Raw genomic sequence first — 25,632 nt, forward strand, 5'->3', positions numbered from 1 at the left:
GAAGTCTGTGTTAGTTTAAATAGGCTTAATTATTTAACAGAACATGATATAGATGATGACTCTAAATTGTCCTTCGGAGTGACTGTGAGTGTGTATGGTTGTTTTTCTCGTTTGTCTCTATGTGGCCCTGTGATGGACTGGCGGCCTGTCCAGGGTGTACCCCGCCTCTTGCCCATTGACCGCTGGGATAGGCTCCAGCCCCCCCGCGACCCGACTGACGGATTCAGCGGTGTATAGATAATGGATGGATGGATGGTATAGATGAGAAGACATAGTTTATGTGTGTGAAAACAGCATTATGTTGGGAATAAAATAACTGCACAGTCAAATAGCCACTTAATATTTACTTTACAGTGTAAAACATGATCAAAATGAGGTACCTCCATGCCGAGGTCTCATGTTTGAACAATGTTTTTATATTTCATCTTAAACTGCTGCCAAGAGCGCTTCTCCCCTGCGGGATTGCACCTAAATGAAATAAATGAATGGGCTACCATTCAAGCAGTTTCCCTGTAATATTATTGTGATTGCAAAGGACTACATTTAAACTTACACTTTTGCTGCTGCAACGGTGTTGCACTTATTTCTAAAAACGTATTGAAATTCGCCGTATGAGCGCATTAAGATTTCCAATTCGAGGTTGGTGAAAAACGTAGCCCCTCCTCTTCCCCGTTGCCAAGGTGACTCGTCGAATCGGGGCTCCATTGATGCTGGCTTTTTAAAGTTGTGGTGCACGCGCTAAACTCAAGGTGAACTTACTCAGAGTTGATTAACCTCACTCAAATCAGCGTTTCTGGAACCGAAAACTCAGGGTTTTCTATCTCAGAGTAGATCAACTCAGAGATCAGGAATAGACTCAGAGTTGGTTGAACCTGCTACGTGAAACGGACCCCAGATGACCTGAATCCAGGCACATCAAAGTAAATTTGAAGTGATAATACTTTTTGTCTGGTATATTAGATTTCTATGTGACAATTGTTCTTGTTTAATATTATGACAAACTATAAGCAGGATACGCTATAAGAGATGTTGATCTCCAATTTTTACTTGATGAGGGTTAGATGTTAGACAATCTTAGAGGAAAAGTACCAGGTATATTCTTCTCGTAAAATTAGTACAATGTGATTTAATATTTAAAGTTTGCTCAGAAAATGATCAAATTAAGTCTGTTATTGACATTTTGATTGATGCTTAAATCACACTCCTAACCTATAATCTGGATCCCTGGTTCAAAAGTAAAATGTTTTCCCAAAGCTATAAATCATGGGGGTAAGAGAAAAAAACTTATACAGAGCAACACAGCAGAAAGACTCACAACAGTGCTCACATAGCACATAGCACGGGCAGCACAGTGGATTTTACTCTGTAATCTCATTGATGCTTACAGATTTCATTGCAGAGATTTGAAAAAATGAAATTATGTTAGAACAAACCTATCTGCATACAACCAGAATGTTGATATGAAACTTTGCCACCTTGATTTCATTCATAAATCCCTTTTTCTGCTCATTTTCAACTAATTAGAGATGGCGGTTCAACTAGTTAGACACCCAGGCTCGACATAGTTTGAGGTGTCCTTGAATGAGACATTCAACCTGCGTTATGTAGGTGCTCTAAAGTAGGGAAGGTGTGGAGTCCAGCTAAGGTTAAATAACACTTTAAAAGTGCAGAGAATTTTTCTTTTATGCATAGGCTTTGTTTTGTGTTTCTTTAGCTTAAAAAGTCTTGGGCTTTATTAACTGCAAAGTACATTTTTCTCTGCTGGTGTCCCCAGTTTGCATTGTAATATTTTGTATTTGTGTCCCTAGAATTCTATGTGTGAATTGAAATGGAGTTGAATGTTTTTGATCTTTATCTGTATTTTCATCTCTTCTATTTTAACTACTGTGCACTGCTTTCACACTTAACTACCCAGCCAAGTCCATGACCTTTTCAGAAACACAGGCATGTAGCCTTAGCAGTCATATCTCATATTGAGCTCCCTCGTGCTCTGAGTGTGGACGCTGTGCTTGCTGCTGTGTCCCTCCTGTCCTTGCCTGACTGCTTGTTATCGCCCCAGGCCTTTGGGGCCCTGAGCACTGTCCACTAACAAAAAAATAGAAAAAAAAAAAAAAGACATTCACTGTAATTGAAGAAGCCACTCAAATGTGCACATGCAGACAAGCAGAAAGGTTTGTAGGAACTTACTAAACCTCACACATACAAAATGTGCATGATGGACTACACATATGTACAGACATACAGTGAATGCACACCATGTGCACATGAACAGGTTTACAGCCATACATTCATACATGCAGCCAAGCAAAAAATGCATGTGCTCCCATACATACACACTGGCCACATTGCTGGAAGTAATTGGGGGTTGGGAGCACTATGCTCACTCTATGGTTACCCCCTCTGACTCTATAGAAAGACCTCTGAAACACTCAGCTCTGTTGTTGTTATGGGTTCCTGTTCAGGAGCTGAAGGTTCTATTGTTATGTGACAGCGGTTCCTGTGTATCCTGTCATGGCCTGCTGATTCCTGTGTCCGCCTTCCTCTCCAAAGCTTCTTCCTTCATTACTTGAGTTTAGATTTGCATTCTAGGTAGGTCATACTCCATTTACTGTACTAGTGTTTTTGCATAGCACAAGACTGATAATCCAGATAAAGTGCTGTGTTAATGCACATGGTGCAGTTTCCACTGAAGTTATTTGTTGTAGACATTACCGAGTGCAAATTTCGTGATGTGAAGTATGCTGCAAGAAAAGAGTGTCCTCAAGCGAGTTGTCTCTGCTGTTGGAGCACATGACAAATGTATGTTCTGTATCCACCTTAATTTGTCTGAGAGGTAAGTGTTTTTCTCAGTTAACTTTTGCAGTGAGATTAAATCTCGTTTATTTTTTTTGATAACTGGGTCATTTGCAGGATAATCCCTAATTCTTCTTTAAGGTCAGTTGCTTGTAACATGCGCTGTCTGTGGAACAGAGAACACAACATGTATGATTAACAGCCGGTCTCCCAGATGCAGGTTGTCATTACCACTCCAATCTGTGCTGTTTGACTCTCAACAGGTTCACTCCCCACCAACCACGCTGCACTTGCAAAGCACCTTGGGTGTTCCCAAACTCGCCCGCTGGTTACCCATTACCTAGACATACAGTGACAAACGGCGCAAACGAACGCAAATGTTGATGCAATCAGGTTGAGAAAACATCTCCAGGGCCGCCACACACAAACCCCTTCTCCCCTCTCTCCGTTCTTCCTCACTCCTCTTAATCTCTCCCTCTCTCCTTCAATTATCAGAATGTCACCACCGCCACTGGGAAACATTCCTTTTGGTGAATTAACGCAGATTGGGCTTTGCAGCAGGTAAACTGGTATTATACTCTGTCATTGTCATAGCGGTGGCTCCAACGAAACAGTTTGCGTACCTGCTTAAGTATTACAGAAATGAACACCTCCCTTCCAGGTACAGTAATCAAGGGGGTGACAGGAGACAATTAATTAGGTCCATCTGCATCACTGCCTTTACATAATTAATGGGGCTCATTACCAAACTGCTAGTATGATGTGAAGCATGCTAGCCCACTTACTAGCTCAGAGCGACTATAGTTGTAAAGTCACAGGGAAAGTGAAGACTTTTCTGTTCTATTTTATCAGTTTATATAAATTTGCCTTTAGTGGAGTAAACTGCGCTGTTAACTGTAGTTTCAGATCCAGATTTGTAAACTTAAAAGCAATTAAACATATCAGATGGAAACTAAATATAACAACAAACATTATTTTAATTTCTTTTCAATTTCAGGACAACTAAATCAATACAAGATCATCAGCAATACAGACCACATTCATTTTCGAAAGTGTATCTTATTTGTGAAAGCAACAAAAGTGAAAGGTAATTCTTTAGAATTTGAATTATGAAGGATGTCCTCATTTAGGTTTGTGAAAAACTCTCTCTGCTGTGATCCAAAATAACTCAGTCTATCCCCCCTTCTTCACAAAAATCAAATTTGAAAGCACAGAGGTAAAAAGGTCCTCAACTTATTCATCCTCTTTTCTTATTCAGTAAGCTCTGCTGCTGACATCTTAAGCTGTGGCTTTATGTCTAAACCTCAGAACAACCTACATGATCATATGGCGTGGAGGAATATTTGATATAAAGTTAACTGGTGAGAAAATGAAAACTAGATTATATTTTATGACCGCCTTGTGAAAATTACAAGCTTGATAATAACAGGCCATTTGCAGGTTGGTTATTGAATATGGATTCATTTATTTCATTATTTCCATGCCACAGGGAGAAACAGCCTCACAAATTTAGCTAATTATTTTAGCTATAGTACAGTACATACACAAAACTAGTTTTAATCTGACTGATCACCTCTCACGTTGTTTAACTCGCTTTAATAAAGGCCGCTGTTGTGTTCTTGCCAAGTAAAAGAGTTGTAGGTTTTTATGTGTGACGCTAGTAATGTGATGCAATGAATATATGGTTATGAGCCTGTACATAAAATGCAATTACAATAATTTATAAGTACATTTCTGCTGTCCTGCTTTTCAGATAGCGAATTGAGAAAACCTTTTGCCATTAAAACAGCTGTAATCTATGTACACTTGCAAAAAAATGTTCTAAATATTTAGCAAGTAAGCTGTTTGAAGCTGTTTTAGCTTGTCACAGTTTTTTAATTGATTTAAGTCATCTCACTGTCTTCTGTCCCTTCTTGCAATCCCACACCGACATGTGATGTTGACCTCGAGGCTCTGTGTGGGCCACGCCATCTGCTGCAGGACTACTTGTCATTCATGTGAATGAAACTAGTACTTTATGATTTAGGATTACAAAAGGAATTCAAACTGGTCAATTACATACCTGTGATGCAAAAGACAAAACAGATACTTGAGCCTAAGTTCTACACTGAACTGTGTACTACTTACCATTAATACAAGATATAGTGTTTCTGGTACTGCTTCTACTCCGTGAGTCTGTCTGCATGTGTGCTCTGATGTGCGTTTGTGTGTGTATGTTTCCCATTACGACAAAAATGCAGCCCTTGAGATCTTGAGTCCAGCAAGAACTACGACAAATTAAGTTTTGATAACTTTGGCTGGTGTTTTTATGTCCGTCTCTCTGAGGACAGATTTTGTCAACATAATAGTGTGACAGTACACGATACAGTCACAACACTTCACTGGTAGCTGAGATCAAAATAAAGGTGGTCCAACTACCGAGGGATGAGTTCTGATGCAATCACATTGCAATGTCGGCCGAACGCTCATAAATCAGAGTGTCAAAATGTTGATGGACGTCATGACTGGGATGATCCCATAGTTGGTCTCTATTTGTCTTATTATAGTTGATAGTAGAACTGAGAGGATCGGTGTGGACAGCTTGGACATGATAAACTCAGGCACATGTAAAATGTTGCCTGTTTGAATCTTGCTGATAGATGTCCAACTTACCTCCGTCCAGGGTTTTCTTACTAATGAAGCAACAAACTCTTATCTGTCAATTAATGCAGCTTTAATACCTTGGGTGCAACAGAGGAGTGTCTAATTTAATAAAGGATTAACCTTAGAAGAGTTTCAAATGTGATTTTCCCAATTATTTTCTATTTGGTGGCAGCTGACATCAAACTAGGCTAAAACAAACAATAGGTATTTGCGATTTTGTTTGCCCAAGATCTTATTTGTTGAAAATGTCATACTCTGTCCTTTTACGAATGTATCGTTCAATAACTTTTTGAAATTGGCTCCAGACTGCAGCTGTTGTGTGAGTACCTTGTTTTCCTTCTCCTCATCCCTCCTTTTCTCTCAGTCAGCTAATGAAGGCCCCACTGTTATTAAAATTACGCCCTTACCTCTGATATTAATTGGGTCCGTAATAAGGAACGCGTCAGATTCATTATTTAATTGCAAGGGCACATTTGGAATACAGTTTCTGAAATGTATTTTTAATGAAAAACACTACATCCTGACCTAATCATATCAACCTTATTCTATCTAATTAAAGATGCAAAAAAAATCATTAGAGTTGCAAAATATTAGTTTCAGCTCTGTCGAGCTGCTCCTTTGCTCGCCTTCATGAATATTTTTTTTTTTTTACCCCGTCTATGATAAATAGTTAATGAGGGAAAAATGACAAAAATTTGCATGTAGGCAAATTAGTCTAATAGGGATATGTCTTTGCTGAGTTCCAAAAGTGACCCTTTTCATAGGAGAAATCGTTACAATAATTATAACATAATGGCAAAGCCCATCTTATTTTGATGAAAAATTGTCTGGCTGAATAATGTAAAAATGTTAAAATGCAATAACCCTAAATTTTCATCATGCCACAGAATGTGAGAACGGGTTAGCATTTTATCAGTGTAATAACACCAAATTAGGTACAGTATGAAGTATGCTGTAATTGTTGCTGTGGAGGAAGATACGCAGCAATGCAAGGATGATTTAGAAATGTACCAAATCAGCTGCTTAATGAGACACTTTCTTAGTAACAGACTTATTTATTTATTCAGTCATTTATTTATTTGTTTGTTTACGCATTTACCATATTTTATTTTCTCCTATTTAAGTCTGGAAACATTAGGAGGTTTAATTCACTTTCAGTATACAGGTCCATTCACATCTCAATAACAGTATTGTCGTCACCTTTCAGAATCGGGGCTACACTTCATTAAAGCTTGCAGTACAAGTTTAAAATAAAAGCAATTTAGGAGGAAAAACAGCAGCAAGGCAACCAATAACTTAATTTTCTAGAATTGATATTACATTTAAAAATGTACTGTTTGCAAACACCAAAATAAATAGCATTTTTAATTGTGTCTCCATTTTTCCCTGTTGAGAACACAGCAAGTGCAGTCAGCTCGGAACTTGTGCTCACTCATGGTGCTCCAAATTATCGTTACACAAAACTAACTTCTGGAGATCTACCCCTACACTTAGGAATTTATTAATTGAGAATTTTCCTGAGCTGTCTGCTTCTAATTGGGTTTGGACAGATAAGAATGGCCTCCATTTGCATTTTAGGAACAACGTTTTTTAAAATGTGAATTGAGTGTGGACAGGGTTGCACAGGATATTGTATTCCAATGATTCATTCATTCAAATTTTAACGTAGTTGACCCTCTAAGAATATCTCCTGGCTCGCTCAAGCTTCTTTGAAATCCAGTCTAAGACAAAATAATGCATCATTCCTGGACAAGTTCATGTTTCCCCAAAAACCAAGAATTTGCTGTAGTTTCTGCTTCCATATTATTTGCATGAACTTTCAGAAGAAAAAAGTGCATTGATGTTAATTAACATCAACATCATTAACATCAATGCAGAACACAGAGTGAAGTGTACCACTAACAAATCCTATAGAATACATTAAAGGCGGACTGCAGTGTGATCACTACATTCTATATCCTTTATCTCTACAAGTTCCCTTTTCAATCACGATGCAAAGATTGTGCATTAGTTGTAGGCTCAGCGCTGATACACTGCCCATCCCTGTGACGTCACCACCAACTTCTGTTGCTCTATCAAACATGTGACAGCCTCTCTCAGAGACGATAATTTCATGAGGACATACAGTCAATGAAATTGCCTTAACGAACACGAAAATGTACACATGACGAGAATGCCCACAATAACGTGAACTTACATTCCAGTATGTGTGTTGATTGAGCAGTCTCTCTTTAATGAAATATCTTCGGCAATTGGTTTTCACAGACTAATCAGGCAGCCTAGTCAAGTCTCTGTTTTGGTAATTATCTTGTACTAATTAGAATGAAGCTAAAGACCTCTGAGATGAATTCTCAGCTTTCTCAAATGTAACTAAAGAAAATATTATGATATAAAATGAGCCCAATCTATAGATCATTGTACATGTAATATTTCTGTTAAAGTGACCAGTGAATATTATACTATCTTAGCTGCAGTTAAATGTTGGTTTCAGACTCCTGCTCATCCCACTCCAGCCAGCCCTGTCATTCAGAAACCTCCCCAGGTTACAGAGACCCCCTTTGCACAGACTAATCGATCAGACTAGTATTAATGACCTTTTCGTTCATTCTGTCCTACCAAAACAGTCATTAGCCCAATTAATCTCCAAGGCTTTGAGTAGAGGAGCACTCTCATAAGAGAAAGAAGGGAATGCACTGCAGTGTTTACCTTACGTCTTTCCCCACTGAAGCCTCTCCATTGTTCTGCCTTCTTGACAATATAGTTCAATTCCTGGTTGGATAGCTCAAGGTCTTGAGGGAAGAAATACATGCCCTCCTTGGCTGTGAGTCGTTGAAAGGTATCCAGCATGCGACCATCGTTGTGGAATCTGGAAGGTGTGCAATCAGAAAAAAGGTGAGGAGAGGGAAATGGAAGTGTCGGAGTGACGACTCACCAAAGTACTGCCGTTGACCTGTCAAGGTCACATTGGCTCACCAAAGCAAAGAAAACTTGCATGTTTGCCCTGCGTCCAAAGTGATGGGTTAGCATAACTGACTGTTGCCAAATAGACTGACTGGCTGTCATTGGAGCAGGTCGAAAGACAATGATCTCAGCTTGCTGGAAAAACACATGAAACTTTCATCGATTACAAAGAGTATATTTGCAGGGTGATGCACTATAAAGTCTAATATATGAATTGCAATAGCAAAAGGAATCAAACAAATTGGCTTATGAGTGGGAAGTGCTTTGTTAAAACACAGGCTGACAGAAGCGATGTCCAAGTTTGGCTGGGTGTTTGCGTGGTTGTACATCTGTTAATGTGTGGGAGTCCGATCCTGTTCTTCAGTGTTAATGCAGAGCTTCAAACATCGCAGATGCAACAGACATGCATTTGTCTGGAGAGCCTAGCTTGAGTCACAAGAAAATGTTCAGCACAGCAGAGGACTTATTGATTCATACCTCAAGATGAGTGCACATCACCAAAGTGTTGTTTTTTTTTTTTGCCACACAAGGGTTGCATGCAGCCAACCCCTAAAAAGAAACACCATGTCTGTAAACAAATGCTTTGGCTGACCATCAAAACCGGAAGATCTCGTGCCCTTCCACAGAGATTCTAGCCTGTCAAAGGGTAATCAGCTCTCAAATAAAACCAACATCAAGTCGACAAGGATTTATACAAGAAGCTGGAACAGAGCTTTGAACTCAGCATTATTCCCCATTGCTCTTGGGAGAGGAATGTTTGTAGAATCTTGACCTCAGACACAGGAATAGCCTGCAATGATTTTCATCCTACACTTGAATTTTGCTTCTCATTCATTTATGCAGTCGCACTCTTAGAGAAGAGTAACGTCTTAGCATCTTTTTGCTTCAAAGCGGGCTAATTTCCTCAGTGGTGGAATATGTGGAAAAGCCCTGAACTTCACTATGATACTCTTATACTGTATATGGGGCATGACCTGGATGATGAGGCTCATATCACAACTCTTTTAACTGCAGAGGTCACCATAAGAACAAACATTGTGTCAACATATGGATTGCATTTGAGCAGAACATTCATGACACACGTGGCCTTAAACACTGTTAATTCATTCACTGGTATTTGGTAAATCATGTTTTTTTTATGTACTTTTTAATGTTAATGGAAATTTTTAAACTAAATTCTAAGATTCCAAGTGCCATTTCCTTTTGCCTTTAACTTAAGCATCAACTCTTCAATATGTTATAGATCTGGCCTTCGATGCAAGTTCCTAACCCTGATCTTTATCATTCTTGTGATCGTGTGTATGCGAGAGCAACACTACCAGTGTGACATCACTTTTCTTGGTGTTTATGAAGTTTCACAGAAAAAGGAGGTGTAATGTGTATTTTTGAAGGAAGTGAATAAAGGCTGCCTAAAATGTAATTAAAAAAGGATAACAGGCCATTCTATCTATACATATAGCCTGAGGCGTTTTTTTTTTTTCAGAAATAGGTCACGGTCTGTGTCAGAGCCCCTTCCTTACAGCCAATAGGAAACTGTAACCCATAAAATGATCAGCCTTGCTTCAGCATCGTGGCCTACATTCACTACAAACCCGTGTGGCAGTTGAGTGGCAGAAGTCATTATTCTTGGCTGCTGTTTTAATATTGTCCATTTAGCTGGATCCGATAAGCTTCCCGCTTACTGAAATTAGATGGCACCCTCTACCCGGCCCGAATCTCAAACTGATTTATTCAGTAAGGGTTTCCTTACATTTTTAGCTGTTAATGGAATTTGTCCTCATATGAGGGTGGGAAAACACACCTTAGATGAACAATGACTTACAATATGCAGTAAATTATCACCTGCCCCTCTACTTTGTTAGTCTCATTCTGCAAAAGCAGTCATCTTTTAAGTTAGAAATTTGGAATCCACGATTAGCAAGTGGCTGTTTAAGTCTTCCATTTCACTGAAAAGCAAACCGGATCTAATTGAATGAAACCGTAATGAAAACATTTTCGGTTTTGACCAAACCATCAGGGAGCAGAGTCCTTAAAGAAAGAATCACATTTATTTGTTGGGTGTCCTTTTTTCCCTCTTCATCCTCACCAATCAGAAGACCTAATACAAAGTCTTCATTCTGAGGTGCTTTAATCACAACGCAAAGCTTAGTAAATTCCACTGGTTTAGAAAGTCAGTTTGTAGTAGATCAGCATTTACTTAAACTTATTGTTTGATTTTCTTTGCGTACAGGATCTTGTTGAATGAGAGGAAGACTGCAGGGGTGGAAGGTCTGGAGATAATCCTGGGTGAGTGAGTGTTTCAGTAATGGTCGTCTTCTTCATAGCCTATAACAACAATCTGCACCAGTTAAAAAATGCCTAAAGGAAAACTCCCTTTCGCAGCTTGAGCCTTAGTGTTGCGTTTTTCACTCACAAAAAAGTTGATGAACGAAGCGAATGGTGGGAGTGGAAGCAACCCAGTTGCCATAAATACACTTTATTTCATGTTTATAAAAACTAGGGATACATATAATCTGGATGTTTCCATTGGTAACATTTTATTTCTCTTGAAACTGCTCCGGCAATGTGCATGACTGTGAGCCTTATAGTATTTACCAGTAGCCATAGCATGGATTTGGAGGTTGGTGCAGTGGTTTTGGTGGACCTTTTTTTTGGGAAACCAGTGACTCGGGAACCCAAATTTTGACTCCAGTATGATTCTTATTTTCCTTTGGATAATGTTGCTTTGGTCAGTCATTGCACTTTTTCTGTAGTAATCTGTTGCTAGACAACATTTTGGTTGCTTACAATATCAAACGCAAGTAACAGCAATCAATAATTAAGTGGTAAAAGCAGGTCCGAGGTAAACTGGCAGTAAAACAATATCTAAACTTATGCTTACTTTCTTTCATGACTTCCCATCAGCATGAGATAAAACTAGTTTCAAAGCATGTAACACATATCTGAACAGGTAGGAACAATATCCAAACTTTCATTCCACCCTCAGTGTTTCTCATTTATTCTTTATTTGGCATGACTTACAGCCTTCCCAAACCCTGCAAGTTCTGGCATGATGTGTCAAAATAAGACAGACACCAGGTACTTCTTGCTGAAAGACACTTTTATGTATTCATGGCTGAGACAGGTTGAAATGGCTCAAATCCCAGGTGTTTAGAAATCATGATTGATGACTGTGATTGGTTAAACAACATCAGTGATAAAAATCAGCCAAACGAGAGAAAAGAACACAATGCTCGTGTGAACTCCAAAGCATATATTAACATGGCTCCATTTTAATGTCAGATGTTTAGTGTAATGGTAAACTTGTGCTAATTTTAACTGGTCACCAGTGTGAAAACTGGCATGAAATATTTTGAACCAATGCAGCATGGGAATAGAACAAGGACATTAATGTGGCTCACCTGAACAGGTATATAGAGAGGATAGTGATGGAAAGCAGGAAGTGGACTGCATAGAGGAACACGGTGATGATCACACCTGCAGCACCAGATTGGTCAGCTCGATAGAAGTGCCAATAAAGCTTCGCTGCGTCAGCCACTGGCACATCTGGGCTGTAGGTGAGACGCTGAGGAGACATTGATTGAGAGAGCAGATAAATCTTTGCGATATAAATGTTAAATTTACTAAATATAGACTGGACATTTGCACTAAGGTAAGGTTGTTTTGGACAGAAGCTGATCAAAGGATGTGAAGGATAAAGATTCAAAGACTGTACAATATAAATAGCAAACATATTGGCATAGAGTCCTTTTTTCTGATTAATGAAGGATTACTGAATAAAATATAAAGAGCTTTTTGTTTTTACAAAGTTTAACTGAGTTCTTCTTTAGATACTGCCTCTCGTCAAGTGATGCTGAGAATATTCCAAGTCATTTCAGTCTTCCTGACAAAATTTAGCGCTCTGTCAGAATAGACACCCACTTAACATCAAACCCCCCCTCCCCCTTTTTTTTTCTTTTTGGTAATCTAAAGTCACTTTGCCAAGCTAAAGTGAACGAATGTACAAGTTATTTATAAGTGACTTACCCCGAGGATGGCGTCTACAGCAAAGACTGCCAGGGGGTCGAGGACTGTCCACACTCCCTGAGCCATGATAAACATTGACGTGAAGGAAGGGAGTGAGCCAAATATCACTTGACAGCCCCATCTGATCAGAACCAGCAGGAACGTTACTGCGTTCAAGGTCAGGGGACCCACCGCCACCATTGCCAGCTCCTCCCGGGTGTGGAGCAAAGAACTCTGGTAGATGAGGTCCACTGTGTGAGCATGGAAGCGGAATCTGGAGAGAGAGGAAAGTGTCAATATGCGTGTACCATATTTGTGTTTGTGATGCCTTGCCGCTCAGGGGCAACTGTTTCCAGCAATTTACGCAAAGTGTTATAATATTTGTGGCTGATTCAATCATATTTAATTAGTTTGATGGCAATTATCATTCTAATTAGTTGTTGTTTGCCTTACAGGTCACTTTCTGTTCTAAAGGAGACTCTAACTGACTCGATCATTTTTCTTCATACCAAATTAAATTCAAATACATCAGAGATGTATCAAAGTTAACGGACACCTTTGCTGGTAAAAGACATAGCTTTTCCAAACACCCTGTTGGAAGTCAGACACCCCATTTACAGCAAGCCTCATGAGTTTCTTAATCTTCCCATCAGTCAGGAGGAGGTAGAGCCAGCGGTGGGAGAGGAGAGGTCCAGTTTTTCTCATTAATTTCCATCTGATTTGCTCCAAGAGTCAAGCATCTCAGATTCTGTCCATTAATCTAACAGCTGAAGTCCATCGGTGTTTCATTCGAAGCAAATCTCTCAACAGATCCAAGCCTTGAAAAGTCATTTTAGAGCATATAGATTATTTCACTGGATGACCAACAGAAACAAAAGACGATTTTTCTGTATTTAGTATTGTAGGTTTCTGTCTTCCAGATAAATTGCAGTATTAAAAGTATTAAGAAAACATTAGAATTATCTTGATGTAGTGGAATGAAGCCTTCCACCATGTATTCGGACTGATTCTGGTATTGTCGGCAACATCCCACGGTGGCCCGTCAGGATATAAGAAACAGCTGAGTTTTTATCTATTAATTTAATGTTTATTATTATTTCTTTAAGCGTGGCATGTATCGTTAGACTTTACATATTTATTTAGTTTTGAGAATTTTTGATTATGATGGGTTTTCTATTTCTCTATGCTTTTCTCTTGTTAACTAAATGTTTTGGTGCATGTCTTAAATGTTATTCTGCAAAAAAAAAGAAAATGCAGAAAATGTACTTTTCTTCACACATCACATCAGATATAGTACGGTGCGAATGACACCCATAATGTAGCTTACTGTTTGGCATTTATGTCTTCTTGTGATGTTTGTAATCGGTTGACGGTTTTATCTTTGTCAAAAACTATTTGACCATGTGTCATTGTAAGGAAATTTGAGATTTAAATGCGATGAGAATATGAACACTGAACACAGAACCTTGTTTATTTCAAACTTTTACTTCTGTGAATGTTTAGAGAAAAGAAAAGGAAAAAGAAATGAATCAAGGCTATAGCCAAGAATGTGACCAGCACAATAGCGTCCACTGATGACCAGGGTTGGATTATGGGTAAGCAGGAAGCAAACACAGAAAGAGAGAGACATATGAGAAAGGAGTAAAAGTACTGGATGGAAGGGGTGAAGGGAGGATTGCCTGTCATCATGCTAACTGCTCTGTCACTTGGTCTCTCTTCCTCTCGTCGGACACCAACAGCTCTAGTCACTGCATGGAGAGAGAAATGCTCGAAGGGAGAGATTCGGACATGTGGAAGTTGTCATGCGACGTTGACCCCCTCTGTTTTCTCTTTTTTTTCCACCTCCTATCTGCCCCCTCAGTCCATTCTCTCTCTTTTTTTTTTTTTTTTTATTTGTCCACAGTTTTTCTCCCTCTGTTTTCCCCAATCACTTTCCATGATTTAACGCATGATGTTTGCACCCCCATGTTATTGTAATAAAAACCCTCTTGTATGCCTGTTTGCAGCCAGCTTTTTTTTTATTGTGATGAAATAAATCAGCACCATATGCTATTGCAATGTGATTTAACAGTTCTGCTGTGTCTTATTGCTGTTTATTATCAATGCTGTGTACCAAATAATAACAATAAATTCCTTCCAAATAATGTAGCCGTTTGGGACTTAAAGCTGTGTGGTGAGTAAACTCCCCCAGCTATGGTTTGTTAATATTGAGAGAGTCTTGTTAAAATGTTAATGGGGGGATTCCAAACAGATGATTTGGGTGTATCAAGCCTGCACGTTTGCCAACACACATACACACTCAGACATGGCACATTTTTATTCTCTCCTCTGCTCATTATCCACTCCACATCCTATTTTGAAATGATCATACTTTGTGTGTGTGCATTTCTGATCTCACATGCAAGTCTCGTTGTGTGTGTGTGTGTGTGTGTGTGTGTGTGTGTGTGTGTGTGTGTGTGTGTGTGAGTGAGAATTTGCAATTTACCAATATGCTATGCTAATCTATTGTATGTACTGTATCTCCCCTCCATTTTGTTAATGTATTTCAGCAGCACTGTGTGTCTCAATCAAAATGCTCCTCTCCTATACATGTGTATCTGAGAGTGCGTGTGTTTGTGTGTGTGTGTGTAGGGCAATATCAAAGGAAGCAAACTCACTTGTTGACAGGAACTGCTATGGCCTGGAGGAAGAGCCACTGGCTGCAGTAATGCAGGTAAAGCCTCACAAACCACATCAAAGCTAGCAGCAGCATAATGAGGCCGAGCTGACGAACGGAGCCATGCCAGCTACGATGGAGTTGTTGTTGTTGTTGCCGCAGCAACGGCAGCCCCAGCTCGGACGGCAGCATACAGAGGGCCAGACGGGCTCGGTCAGACAGGCGTGGAGGACAGGAACCAGTACCAGCTAGTGCTGACCTATTTTCATAGAGAGGGGAATCATACACACTATGTCTTTTGGATTTATTTTGTCTAAATAAAATTCGAATGCTACTTGAACACAAAACATATATGAAAGTTCCTGAGATCAATGCAATTTTTTTACATTCTCGTTTTGGGATTGGGATTAAAAAACTGCTCCTGTACATTGGTGACAACTTCGGTAAAGATCACTGAAGCATTTTGTGTATTAGTTCAATCTTTTCATAACAATGTAAATACTTCCAGGTCTTTGTAATACATCCAATATTCAAATGTTTTTTTTTCCATTACCAGATGCTTTAAAGGTATGGAAATATAATATTCAAATTCACACACAGTCTCACATGTACACAACTGTTCATTCCCTCTCTCTCATTCTCACACACACACACAAAAACAGATATGAATCCCTTCCAGCAGTGCTCAGCTTCCCTCAGCACCTCTGCCTCATCTGTGCCGCCCTTTGTCAGGCCTGCTCAACTATTCCCTTTCATACAGAGGGCACAGATGGAGCAGTTTGAAGCAGAAGAATGGAAAGGAAAGGAAAGGAAAGGAAAGGAAAGGAAAGGAAAGGAGAGGAAAGGAGAGGAAAGGAAAGGAGAGGAAATTTGAAAATCAGATGCTGTAAAGTAAATTTACGTGTCTAGGCCCCACCTGCTTAGATGTTGAGCATGCCAACGTAAGTAGATATTGTTGATCCTTATCACCTGACTGACACTCATTAGAACAATGCAAGATGAGGGTGTTTACAGTACATCTATGGTTAGCATCACAGAATGTGACCTAAGGCCTATGCCTGTGGACATCCCTGTGCCTCACCATGGTGTTCCAGAGCACAGTTGGAATTCACTTTGTAGTGTGCATCTAGGGAAAATGGTACACTGCCTAAAGACGAAAAACAGAATCAATTGTATTGCTCCCCCAACCCCGCTACCAAATAATTAGGCTAAACTTGCATCAAAATGAGGCGTTACATTCTATTTCTTTCTTGCATTGTCTCTAAAACATGAACAGCTGTGTTGGATGGAACAGACAAAATTGCTGTTTCTATGAGGTGAGTATACTTTCTGAACTGTTAAATTACTTGAAGTTGAAGTTCCTTAGAGCATGCAGCAGCATAACTTACAGTCTGTGTGGGAGAAGTCAAGATTCATTCAGAAAATACTTAGTCAGCAGTTTGGGCTGATAAATATTCATAGCTTGGCTGACATAAACTCAAGCAGAGAAGATAAACAAGTGTCATAACAGCCCGTTATAACTTAGCTATTTGAGAATTAAACTTCAGTATCTTTGTACTGTATTACACTGTAAATATGGTATTTTTCTTTCTTCTGTGAGATCAGGTGATTTTGACACTGGAACATGTTATTTTTCATGATATCAAAATTCACTCATCTGCCGAATGTCACGCTCCTGAAAATATCTGAAAAGCAGAGCGCACTGGTTTTGATTCATCTACTTTTCAATTACAGAATTCAAAAACATGTTCGTTTGTTTTTTGATTTATGAAAACAAACATTGAATACAACCACAGGTTTTCCTCTACGGACATGATATGAAAACTTCAAGTTTGTTTTCATGCAAGATTTTGACATATAATCCCAATGGATAGAAGATGATGTACGTACAAATGTGTCTCCTTTCTTCTTTCTTATGATTTTGACAAGGGCACTTGTTCCAAGCATAATCGTGAGTTGCTTCACCGTGCACATGGTGTAAAACGGCTTTCCGCATGTCGGCAAAAGTGGAATTACAGAGTCGACAAAATTGCAGTGTGTCACAGACACAGGCAAGATGCTTCCCTGTCAACTGGCATTGAAAGGAGACAGCAAATACAACCTGACGTCCATCTTTCACATAATGAAGATATTGATGATGCATGAAAGAGGAATATTTTTAGATGCCTTCATGCGATGGTGTCTTCCAAAGCGAGCTGGTAACGTGATGTGAAATCTGTTATCTTCGCTGAATTGATTTCATTATAGCTGCCGCAATTACAAAAGTACGATACTGAAAAAGAGGGAAAGGCAGGGGGTGGAGGTGTGGGATTTTTCATTCCAATATCACAGCTTGTCCCCTGAACGGCTGATAGCATGTGGCATAGTGGCCCAGTGATGAAACTAACCATTTCAACATGCATGAACTGGCACATAATACTATATTTTAATTGTAGTTGCTTGAAATTGAGGCTGGAAGCGGTTCCCTTATTGTCTTAGTTTTGATGTTTGTTGTTCATTCCCATGTCATCAAAGTACACTGCAAAAGGACTCGTCATTCTCTCTAAAGCTTTTTTATATATGATTTAACTAGCATCTACCTGTCAGCTTCTGGAGTTAAAACCCTTCGCTGGACTGGTTCTCCCACGCTGTGTCCCTGTTCTATGGCATGACAACAAAGAGGGAGCTGTGCTTTTAAAAATAGCACAACGTATATAACGAGTACAGACAAGTATTTAACCTTTAAGAAGGGATAGGTAATGATGAGTGATGGAAGGGAGGGGAAAGGAAGGAGTACAGTAGAGCTTTATATTCTAAATAGCACAGTTATGATAATAAGGCTCCAGGGCGAGTGAAGGTAAAGCTAAGATCCACTCTACATAGGCATAAACCCTCAAGTGTCAGACCACTTAAAATATTGAACTTATCCATTTATTTAGAGGATTAAGATACTTTCTGTCCCTTCTTTTATTTAGCCCGTTGGCATTATTAATAAATATACTAAAACCACCCATCTTTTCCCACACAAGCGACAAATTGTTTGCCGTCGGGGAAATAGAGAAAGCAAACAAATACAGTGTGGAAACAGACTTAAAAGATTGACAGATAATAGGATTGTTTTCACAGTAGCCCAGATAAATAAGTGGAAGCATGGTTATTTTAGGTGTCACTAGATAGGTCTGAAGATAATTTAACTTTTAATTTCTAAAAAAATATTGATCGTGTGTTTTGTTAGGAGAGAGTATCTGTCAACTGTCCTCTCTTGGCTACATAATCAGTTCCTCTCTGAATCATTATTGAGACTTTCAGTGCGGTTTGAAAAAATACGATAGTATGTACGACAGTCTGCAAGTCCTAAACAAATGCTACACCTTTTATCCTATTCAAATCTGACTGCAAAAGCTGATGGGTTTGAATGAATGACAGAGGGCCCTAAAACTTTTTTGTTAGATGCGGGAAGGAAAACGTGTCATAAACACGCCTCTCGGTTGGAAAGTGAAGGTGCGAATGCATGCAAGATGCAGTGAGGATGCATTGATATCCAGTTGCCCAGATTAAATTCTGAGGTGGTCTGGGATACATGTGACCACACTGTTTTGGACGAGTGAGTATTAATGTGTCCTGCACCGAACTGAAGGACTGGCTACTCAAATGCTGTCCTCTTAGGAAGCAGTCTGTTTCAGGTTCAGCAAAGGAATTGCTTCCTTCTGCCAGCTACATACAACAATGGTTGTGTCTTCATAAAAGTAAATTGAAGTTATGTAATTAAAAAATACACATAAATGAGTTTAACTGAAAAAGCAGGAACCCATTGGCAGGTACTTGATGTGTTGTTAAAATATAGATGGGATTTTGACTGAGAATTGTTCCGTCATGTGAAAACTATAAAGCAATGCACCACCAGGTTATCAGAATGATATGAAACGAAGCATATTCAGAGGCTGCAAAACACAAAACACCTGGGATAAACATTGAACCAGTAAAAAGCCTCTCATTGAGTGTGCATGAGACAATCTGGTTGTAATGGGAAAAGGCCAATGATGGGTAGATGTTATGTGTTGTGACTCCTACTAAAACATGTTTTGGACCCCTCTCACACCTTGGAATAGTTTAGATCCGTGCACAAGGTAGCTGTTTCATTGTCAAGCAACATGTGGCATTTTTATTGAGCTCCTGACTTAGCATGAGAGGGAATTAAACCATGGAAATGGCAGGTCTCTTGGTGTGCCATAAACGAGGGTGGAAACATTTCAAATGCAGATGCACCTGGGATCAACAAACACACTGGGACTTCCCAAGCACTCATTACACGAACAGCTACTACAATTACCAACATAGTTCCTAAAAATGAAGAACAGGTTGTTTTTCTCTCTGTAAACCTTTTTTTGGGGGGAGCACTGAGAAAAAGCACAAACCATGATGCCAGTAGATGTGTAATACAATAAATGATTAAGGCAGGACAAACAATGGGTGTTCTACAGTGATCTACCCATTCGTCAATTTGGGTGAGGCGTACAGGGAGGGGTGCTGCGGAGGCTGAGTATGAGCCTCCAGAGAGTTGCATCAGTATTTAAATGGATTTCACTTCTCTGACCTTGCCTCATAACTGCAGGACATTGTCACCAGAGAGATAGTGACAGGATGGAGACAGAAAGATGGAGAAAATTAGAGGCAGAGAAAGTGAGATAAAGATGGAATTAACTAAGGGAGTGAGAGGGAGAAAGGAAATAATTATGGGCTACAGAGATGGGCTACAACTGCATGTGTATGCAGTAGGCGTGGAGAGTTGGACAAAGATCATTAAAAAAAAAATAGCAAACGTGAAAACATTTTCTATGCCAGGACATGGTCTGTAATGCTAGGGTGGATAGGGCATCTGTGACTCTCACAGCAATCTTTTCTTCTATTCTAATCACTGTGTTCACACAATTGTACTATTACAACCAAATCTCATCTCAGAACGTGTAATAGATATGTTAGTCCACGTAAGAAAATGCTGTAGTTTCACAACAAAAGCTTAAACATCGTACAGTGACTAATCACTCGTTTCCCTTTCTAAATACTGCTGCAGATGTCTGACTATGTGATGACGTCAATTTTCAAATTTTGCTCCATTATGACGTGGACAGTCAACATGTTAAATCTCCCTATTTCTCACAACGTTAAGTTTTGGATGTTCCACATCTCACTAAGACTGGCTACATCTACGGTATGATGTAAACATTTCACGTCTTGCTACGTGGTCCCACTACATCGTTTGACGTCTCATTATGTCTTGCTACATCTGACTATGTTATGATGTGGCTGTTCAAAGTCACCCTAAGTTATTATTTCAACTTTCAAAGTTACGCTATGCCTTGCTTTTTCTCGCTATGAATGTCGATCGCTCATACACAAAACATCATGCTAGAGATGCCATCTCACAATTACCAATCATGGACGGTGACACTGCTATCTTTTGATAGGACAAACATTATAGATAAATGGATGTAAACAACAATTCCTGAGAGTTTTATTCGTGTCATTATCATTGATTAGAAAACACTAACAAAGTTGCTGGCGAAGGTGCAGTCTTACAGCTTCAATTAAAAGGATCGAACCTCAGCTGCATTATGAATTTGCTGAAGCTGGGGAAAATGGTCAACAGGTTAGTGGGCAATCTGGGTGAGTGATTTTACAAGTTTGTCAGTGTGTCTCTAAAAAGGTCTGAGGTGTCAGACCAGTTCCCAATAGGCTGCTGTCACTTTAAACTTACAGACACCGATAACATACTCATATATATACACAAATGCTGCATTGTACAACAAATTCTGATTAGATCAGCATCTAGAACCCGTCAATTATAGCATCAAAGTCGCCTGTCAGGGATGTTTTCCTAAAAGTTCAAATTTATTTGCACAAGACCCAATGCATTAGTGCATGTTTGTGCTGCAGTGCATTAGCTATCCTTATAAAAAGTGGACCACATCAGTCCAGCTCTGAGGTCTTTACACTGGCTGCCTGTCCATCAGAGGATAGACTTTAAAGTTCTGATGCTGGTCTATAAAGCTCTGAATGGTCTAGGACCAGAATACATCAGTGACCTCCTGACCCAGTATGAACCTTCCAGACCCCTCAGGTCATCTGGATCCGGTCTTACTCTTTTATCAGTTCCCAGAGAACCAGACATGGAGAAGCTGCATTCAGCTTCTATGCTCCACATGTCTGAAAGCCAAACAAACTCACAGAAAGCCTCAGATTAGCTGTAACACTCAGTGTATTTAAGTCCAGGTTGAAGACACACCTATTTTCAGCTGCATTTGAATAAAGCTCCAAATCTGAAGCTTGAGTTTCAAAACTTCATCACATTTTAACTACTGATTTTCTTTCTTTCTTTTTTGTTTAAAATTTAAATCATGCTTTTTATTTCTACTTTTTATTTCTTCTATTTCTGTTTTAATGTCTCTGTAAAGCACTTTGAATCACCTTGTTGTTAAATTGCCTTGCCTTGCCTATAATTCTTGAGATGTTGTTCGTTGACTTTTGCCATTTTTTCTTTTGGATGTTTATATCATACAAGGGAGCAAGCGATTACAGACACTCATAAAAAGGGTGTGAGTGAAGTGTCACCTCTTGCTTTGCTATTTTCTTCTCATACACACACTCCAATCGTCATGCACAAATCAAAGACAATCACTCATATGCTCTTACATACAGCTCCTGTCACTTTTTCTATCTGACACCTCCCACTCTTCCTTACGTGTCAGTGGACAACACACTCATTTGACCCCGACCACCAATGGGACAGGCTCTCAGCTCTCATCGACACACACATCACTGCAAATTAACCAATCATATTGCAGTGTTAGCCTGTCAGGGAACTGACAGTTCTGATTTCCATAAATCAAGGGGCACGTTGATTTTGTCTGTGTTTCTGTGAGATCTGAAGTCACCCAGAGCACGTCTGGCTGCAGAAAAACCCTGACATGTGCACCAGGGGCTGAGTTAGCCAGGGGCCTCCCTTTCACATATGCACGCATGCACTTGTACATACACATAGGCAAATGCATTCCTGCCCCCTCAGCACAGGAAAAAAGCCCTGGAAAGCAGAGAAGACCCACCTCTCCTACCAGCATTACACCAGAATTGATTGACCCTTGCACTGAGTTGGAGCAGCAGTATGCTGTAGATTGACAGCCTGGAAATAGTTGTTATTTCAGGTGATTTTCTCTCTTTCTCTGTAGGTTACTGCTGGCTGACCTCACTTTTTTCCTTAACGCCTCGTCTTCAGCAACTTACTGACACTAGAGTTTACGGGTCATCAAGGCTTTATACACACCATGCCGTGTAATTAACACCAGGCAGAGACAGGAGAAGATGTGAAGCTCTGAACGGAATAACTGCTCATTTTACTGCTAATCTTATATTAGAGCGTGGATACAGACTCAAACAGATGGAGGGCACAGAATGATAGAGACCCAGAGACACACTGAGGGAGTGCTCTGATAGGCTCAGTTGGGGGAAACGAGTGGAGAGGAACGCTGGTCCCCAACGAGGCGAGCTAACTGGGGGAAATTAGGTCAGTGTGTTCCCTGTGACTCCACAGCAAGAGCAGTCTATACATGGGTGCGTGTGCGTGTGCGTGTGTGTGTATTTTGCCGGTGCACCTAGAGTGTCGTACCGAACAACAAAAGCAACATATTGTGTAGGTCTGTGCTTATTTGTGTGTGTGTTTGTGCACGCTGCTCACTACATAATGGCATACGTGTGAATGCGTTTCCAATAGTAGAGCCAGACTTTAATACTGCTTGCTTCAACCAAACAGGCTTCTAAGGCCTCAGTGGAGTCTTGACCATAGTGTTTAATAGTGTTTCACACAACACTTAAACCCAAAGTTTCTTTCATTGTGATTCACCGCTAATCCAACTGAGACAAAAAACAAGGATGTAACTAATCATTGCATCATATTCAGAGACAAAATTGTTCAGAATATGAAGCGGTTGAATAAAGGTTAGGTAACATTTATCCCCCATTGGCCATACAGTGTTATAATAAAAGCTTTTGGGACAAATGGAATCTGCTGCCATTTGTACTCCGGAGAATGAGGATGTTCCTCTTTTTGTACCTTCCACCCGGCTTTGTCTTCTCAGTGTGTCTTTCCATGTCTCCAGATCAGGACAAGTCACACATACTATAATTGATATGAGATTTAGGGGGTATATTTCAATGTAATTAGAATCTTGATAATTGGACTAATTAGTTCTAATTGCCATGTGAGAATGACTTTGATTAAAACAGTTTTTTCTCTTCAAATGAGAGTAGAAAAAAAATAGTTGGGTGACATTGGTGGGATACAATGCTAAAGTTGACTGACAATAACTATTAATATATAAAGATTAGCCCTGAAGTACAGAGGATAAAACAGTTTTTGTTCAACTGAAGAAAACAGCAGAAAAACGATTACCCATTTCACAAACTCGGCAGCTCAAAACTGAACCAAGTATTCCTAGAATAAAGGTCTCTAAAATGTAAAAATAGTGGTATCTTATATGTTTATTCATTCAAAATCACTGAATTGGCCTGATCAAAATACGACAACCGTATTGAATTAGGTGCTTTGATAATGCTCAGTGCTATACTGTGACCAAAAAGGGAAATTAAGATTGTACTTGTAGACATCAAATAAGATGGAAGCTCTGCAGAAGTCTTTCATGCATGTTCAAACAGATATCAGCAGCATAGGAAGTCTCTGCCAAAAGAAAAAAAAAAACAGTGAGGGAGAATGGATCCTTCCTGACTTATTTTCATGCTCCTTTTCATCCACCCAGAATTGACTTGGAACTGTCAATACTTGCAGTAAAAAGGTACATTGTGTTTTCTTTGAAGTTGCGTTCAGTGTTTTATACTTTTTATGTTCTCTTTCCCTCTTTTCAGGCTGAAAATTGTGCTTTAGAGATGCTAAACTTGCCTTTTAAAGTACAGTAAGTGTACATGATTCACCCCAGATAAACTGAGATTTAGCTAATTCTGACTCTGATTTAAAGGAAAACATTATTCAATCTTTATATGTATATCATAAGATGTAAGTACACTTAAACTCATGGAAGATTTGAATCTAAAGAGACATGGTGAGCATGCATAAAAAAGACTAATTTGTACATTAGATATCATATTAAATATATTGTATACAGCTTCATATCAACTGTTTGTTACTCAATCTGTACTATTATATTTTCAGACAGTTTAAATAAAGTTGTTTTGACCTTGAAAGAAGTATCTGCAAAGCACACACATTCAGTAAATTCACTTATGGGCACAATAATTTGGAGCTCTGGAAGACATCAGCTTGCATTCCCTGTGCAGCTATTTTACTTGGCGAACAAAGTGATGTGACTTTTACATGAATGCATTGTGTTACGTTGTTTGTTCGATTCTCAGGTTATCTGAACCAAATTTTCTTGTGTCTATGTGTTCGCTCAATAATGCATGAGCATCTGATTTGCACATTTGTGTCTGGACGCCCTATAAAAACCTCAATGAGCTAACTCTCTGGCGGCTCAATAGATGGCAGTAATATCCCTCAATCACAGCAGTATGAATCTTCTTTGCTCTTAAAATACATGAGTACACCGACATGTGTGCACGTACTGTGCACACTCATGCAGTCAATAAGCACTGGGCACATAAACACAAATTCATGCGCAAATCCATATGTACACAGTCAGAAAGATACACAACTGATCACTCAGGAGGACAGAAGAGATGGAGATAATAGATGACATCATGGCAGCAGGTACTATAATAAAAATAATGAAAATCTATAAGGAATTCCTGATGTCGAGATTTCTGTGATTCCTCAGGTTATGCAGAGAAGCCCATAGTTATCCAAACAATACTGAGGGAGAGATGGGTGAGGAGTTGGAGACTGTGTCTTTAACTTCATTGTGAAATCTAACACTCACACTGTATCTCTCTAATAGTCTGATTAGGTGAGGGCAAAAAAAGAAGCCTTTAGCTCACAGGGACTGTAATGTGTGTGCTTGTAAAGATGAAATCAATAGCAGCAGCCCCTCCACAGGGCATCAGGGAAAAGCCAAAACTACAACTTAGCACTGCACAATGCATACCTATAACTGACAGCGATGTGTCGTCTTACGGAAGTGCTCAGAGGTAAAAACGAGGCACTATGCATAATAGTGAAAACCATTTAATTGTGTCTTCTTTGTGCGCTGCCTGGCCGGGCTCTGTGTTCGTTTTGTATTCACTCTCCCCCAAGACAGGCCCTGTGTCGTCATTTGTTGGCAGGATATGCCGGTAATCATTTGAATTCCCCAAGTATGTTCAGAAGATGTCAGGGAGTAGTCTGTGATCTTGTTTAATATGTGACCAGCAGCTATAAATGACAAACTCCCAGAAATGAGGAAACACGGGTACTTTTAAATCTCCAAGGAAAACTCGCTTTATGTCTCTCTTGCGCATACATAGACTCCCTCTCTCTGGTTCACTCTCCTCTGTGTGTCGGGTAATCTCCTCCCCCTTTAATTTAGTTGACGTTCAAATAAAAACAAATACCTGTGAATTTTTTTGTTGAAATAAGCAATCTTGCTTTCAGCCTG

At 39.5% G+C, this 25,632-nt stretch overlaps 1 protein-coding gene across 1 annotated transcript in view; it reads right to left on the bottom strand.

The window, feature by feature from the left end:
* Positions 1–25,632, bottom strand: part of ofcc1 (orofacial cleft 1 candidate 1) — a 72,449-nt gene that overhangs the window by 16,147 nt on the left and 30,670 nt on the right. The window contains exons 17-20 of the mRNA XM_075452446.1: positions 15,060–15,317; positions 12,424–12,676; positions 11,799–11,962; positions 8,143–8,302 (exon numbers count right to left, since the gene is read on the bottom strand). Of these exons, the coding sequence (XP_075308561.1) occupies positions 8,143–8,302; positions 11,799–11,962; positions 12,424–12,676; positions 15,060–15,317 (835 nt within the window). The remainder of the gene's footprint in view (positions 1–8,142; positions 8,303–11,798; positions 11,963–12,423; positions 12,677–15,059; positions 15,318–25,632) is intronic.

The sequence above is a fragment of the Odontesthes bonariensis genome, chromosome 20 (assembly GCF_027942865.1).
Source record: "Odontesthes bonariensis isolate fOdoBon6 chromosome 20, fOdoBon6.hap1, whole genome shotgun sequence".
Classification (NCBI taxonomy): domain Eukaryota; kingdom Metazoa; phylum Chordata; class Actinopteri; order Atheriniformes; family Atherinopsidae; genus Odontesthes; species Odontesthes bonariensis.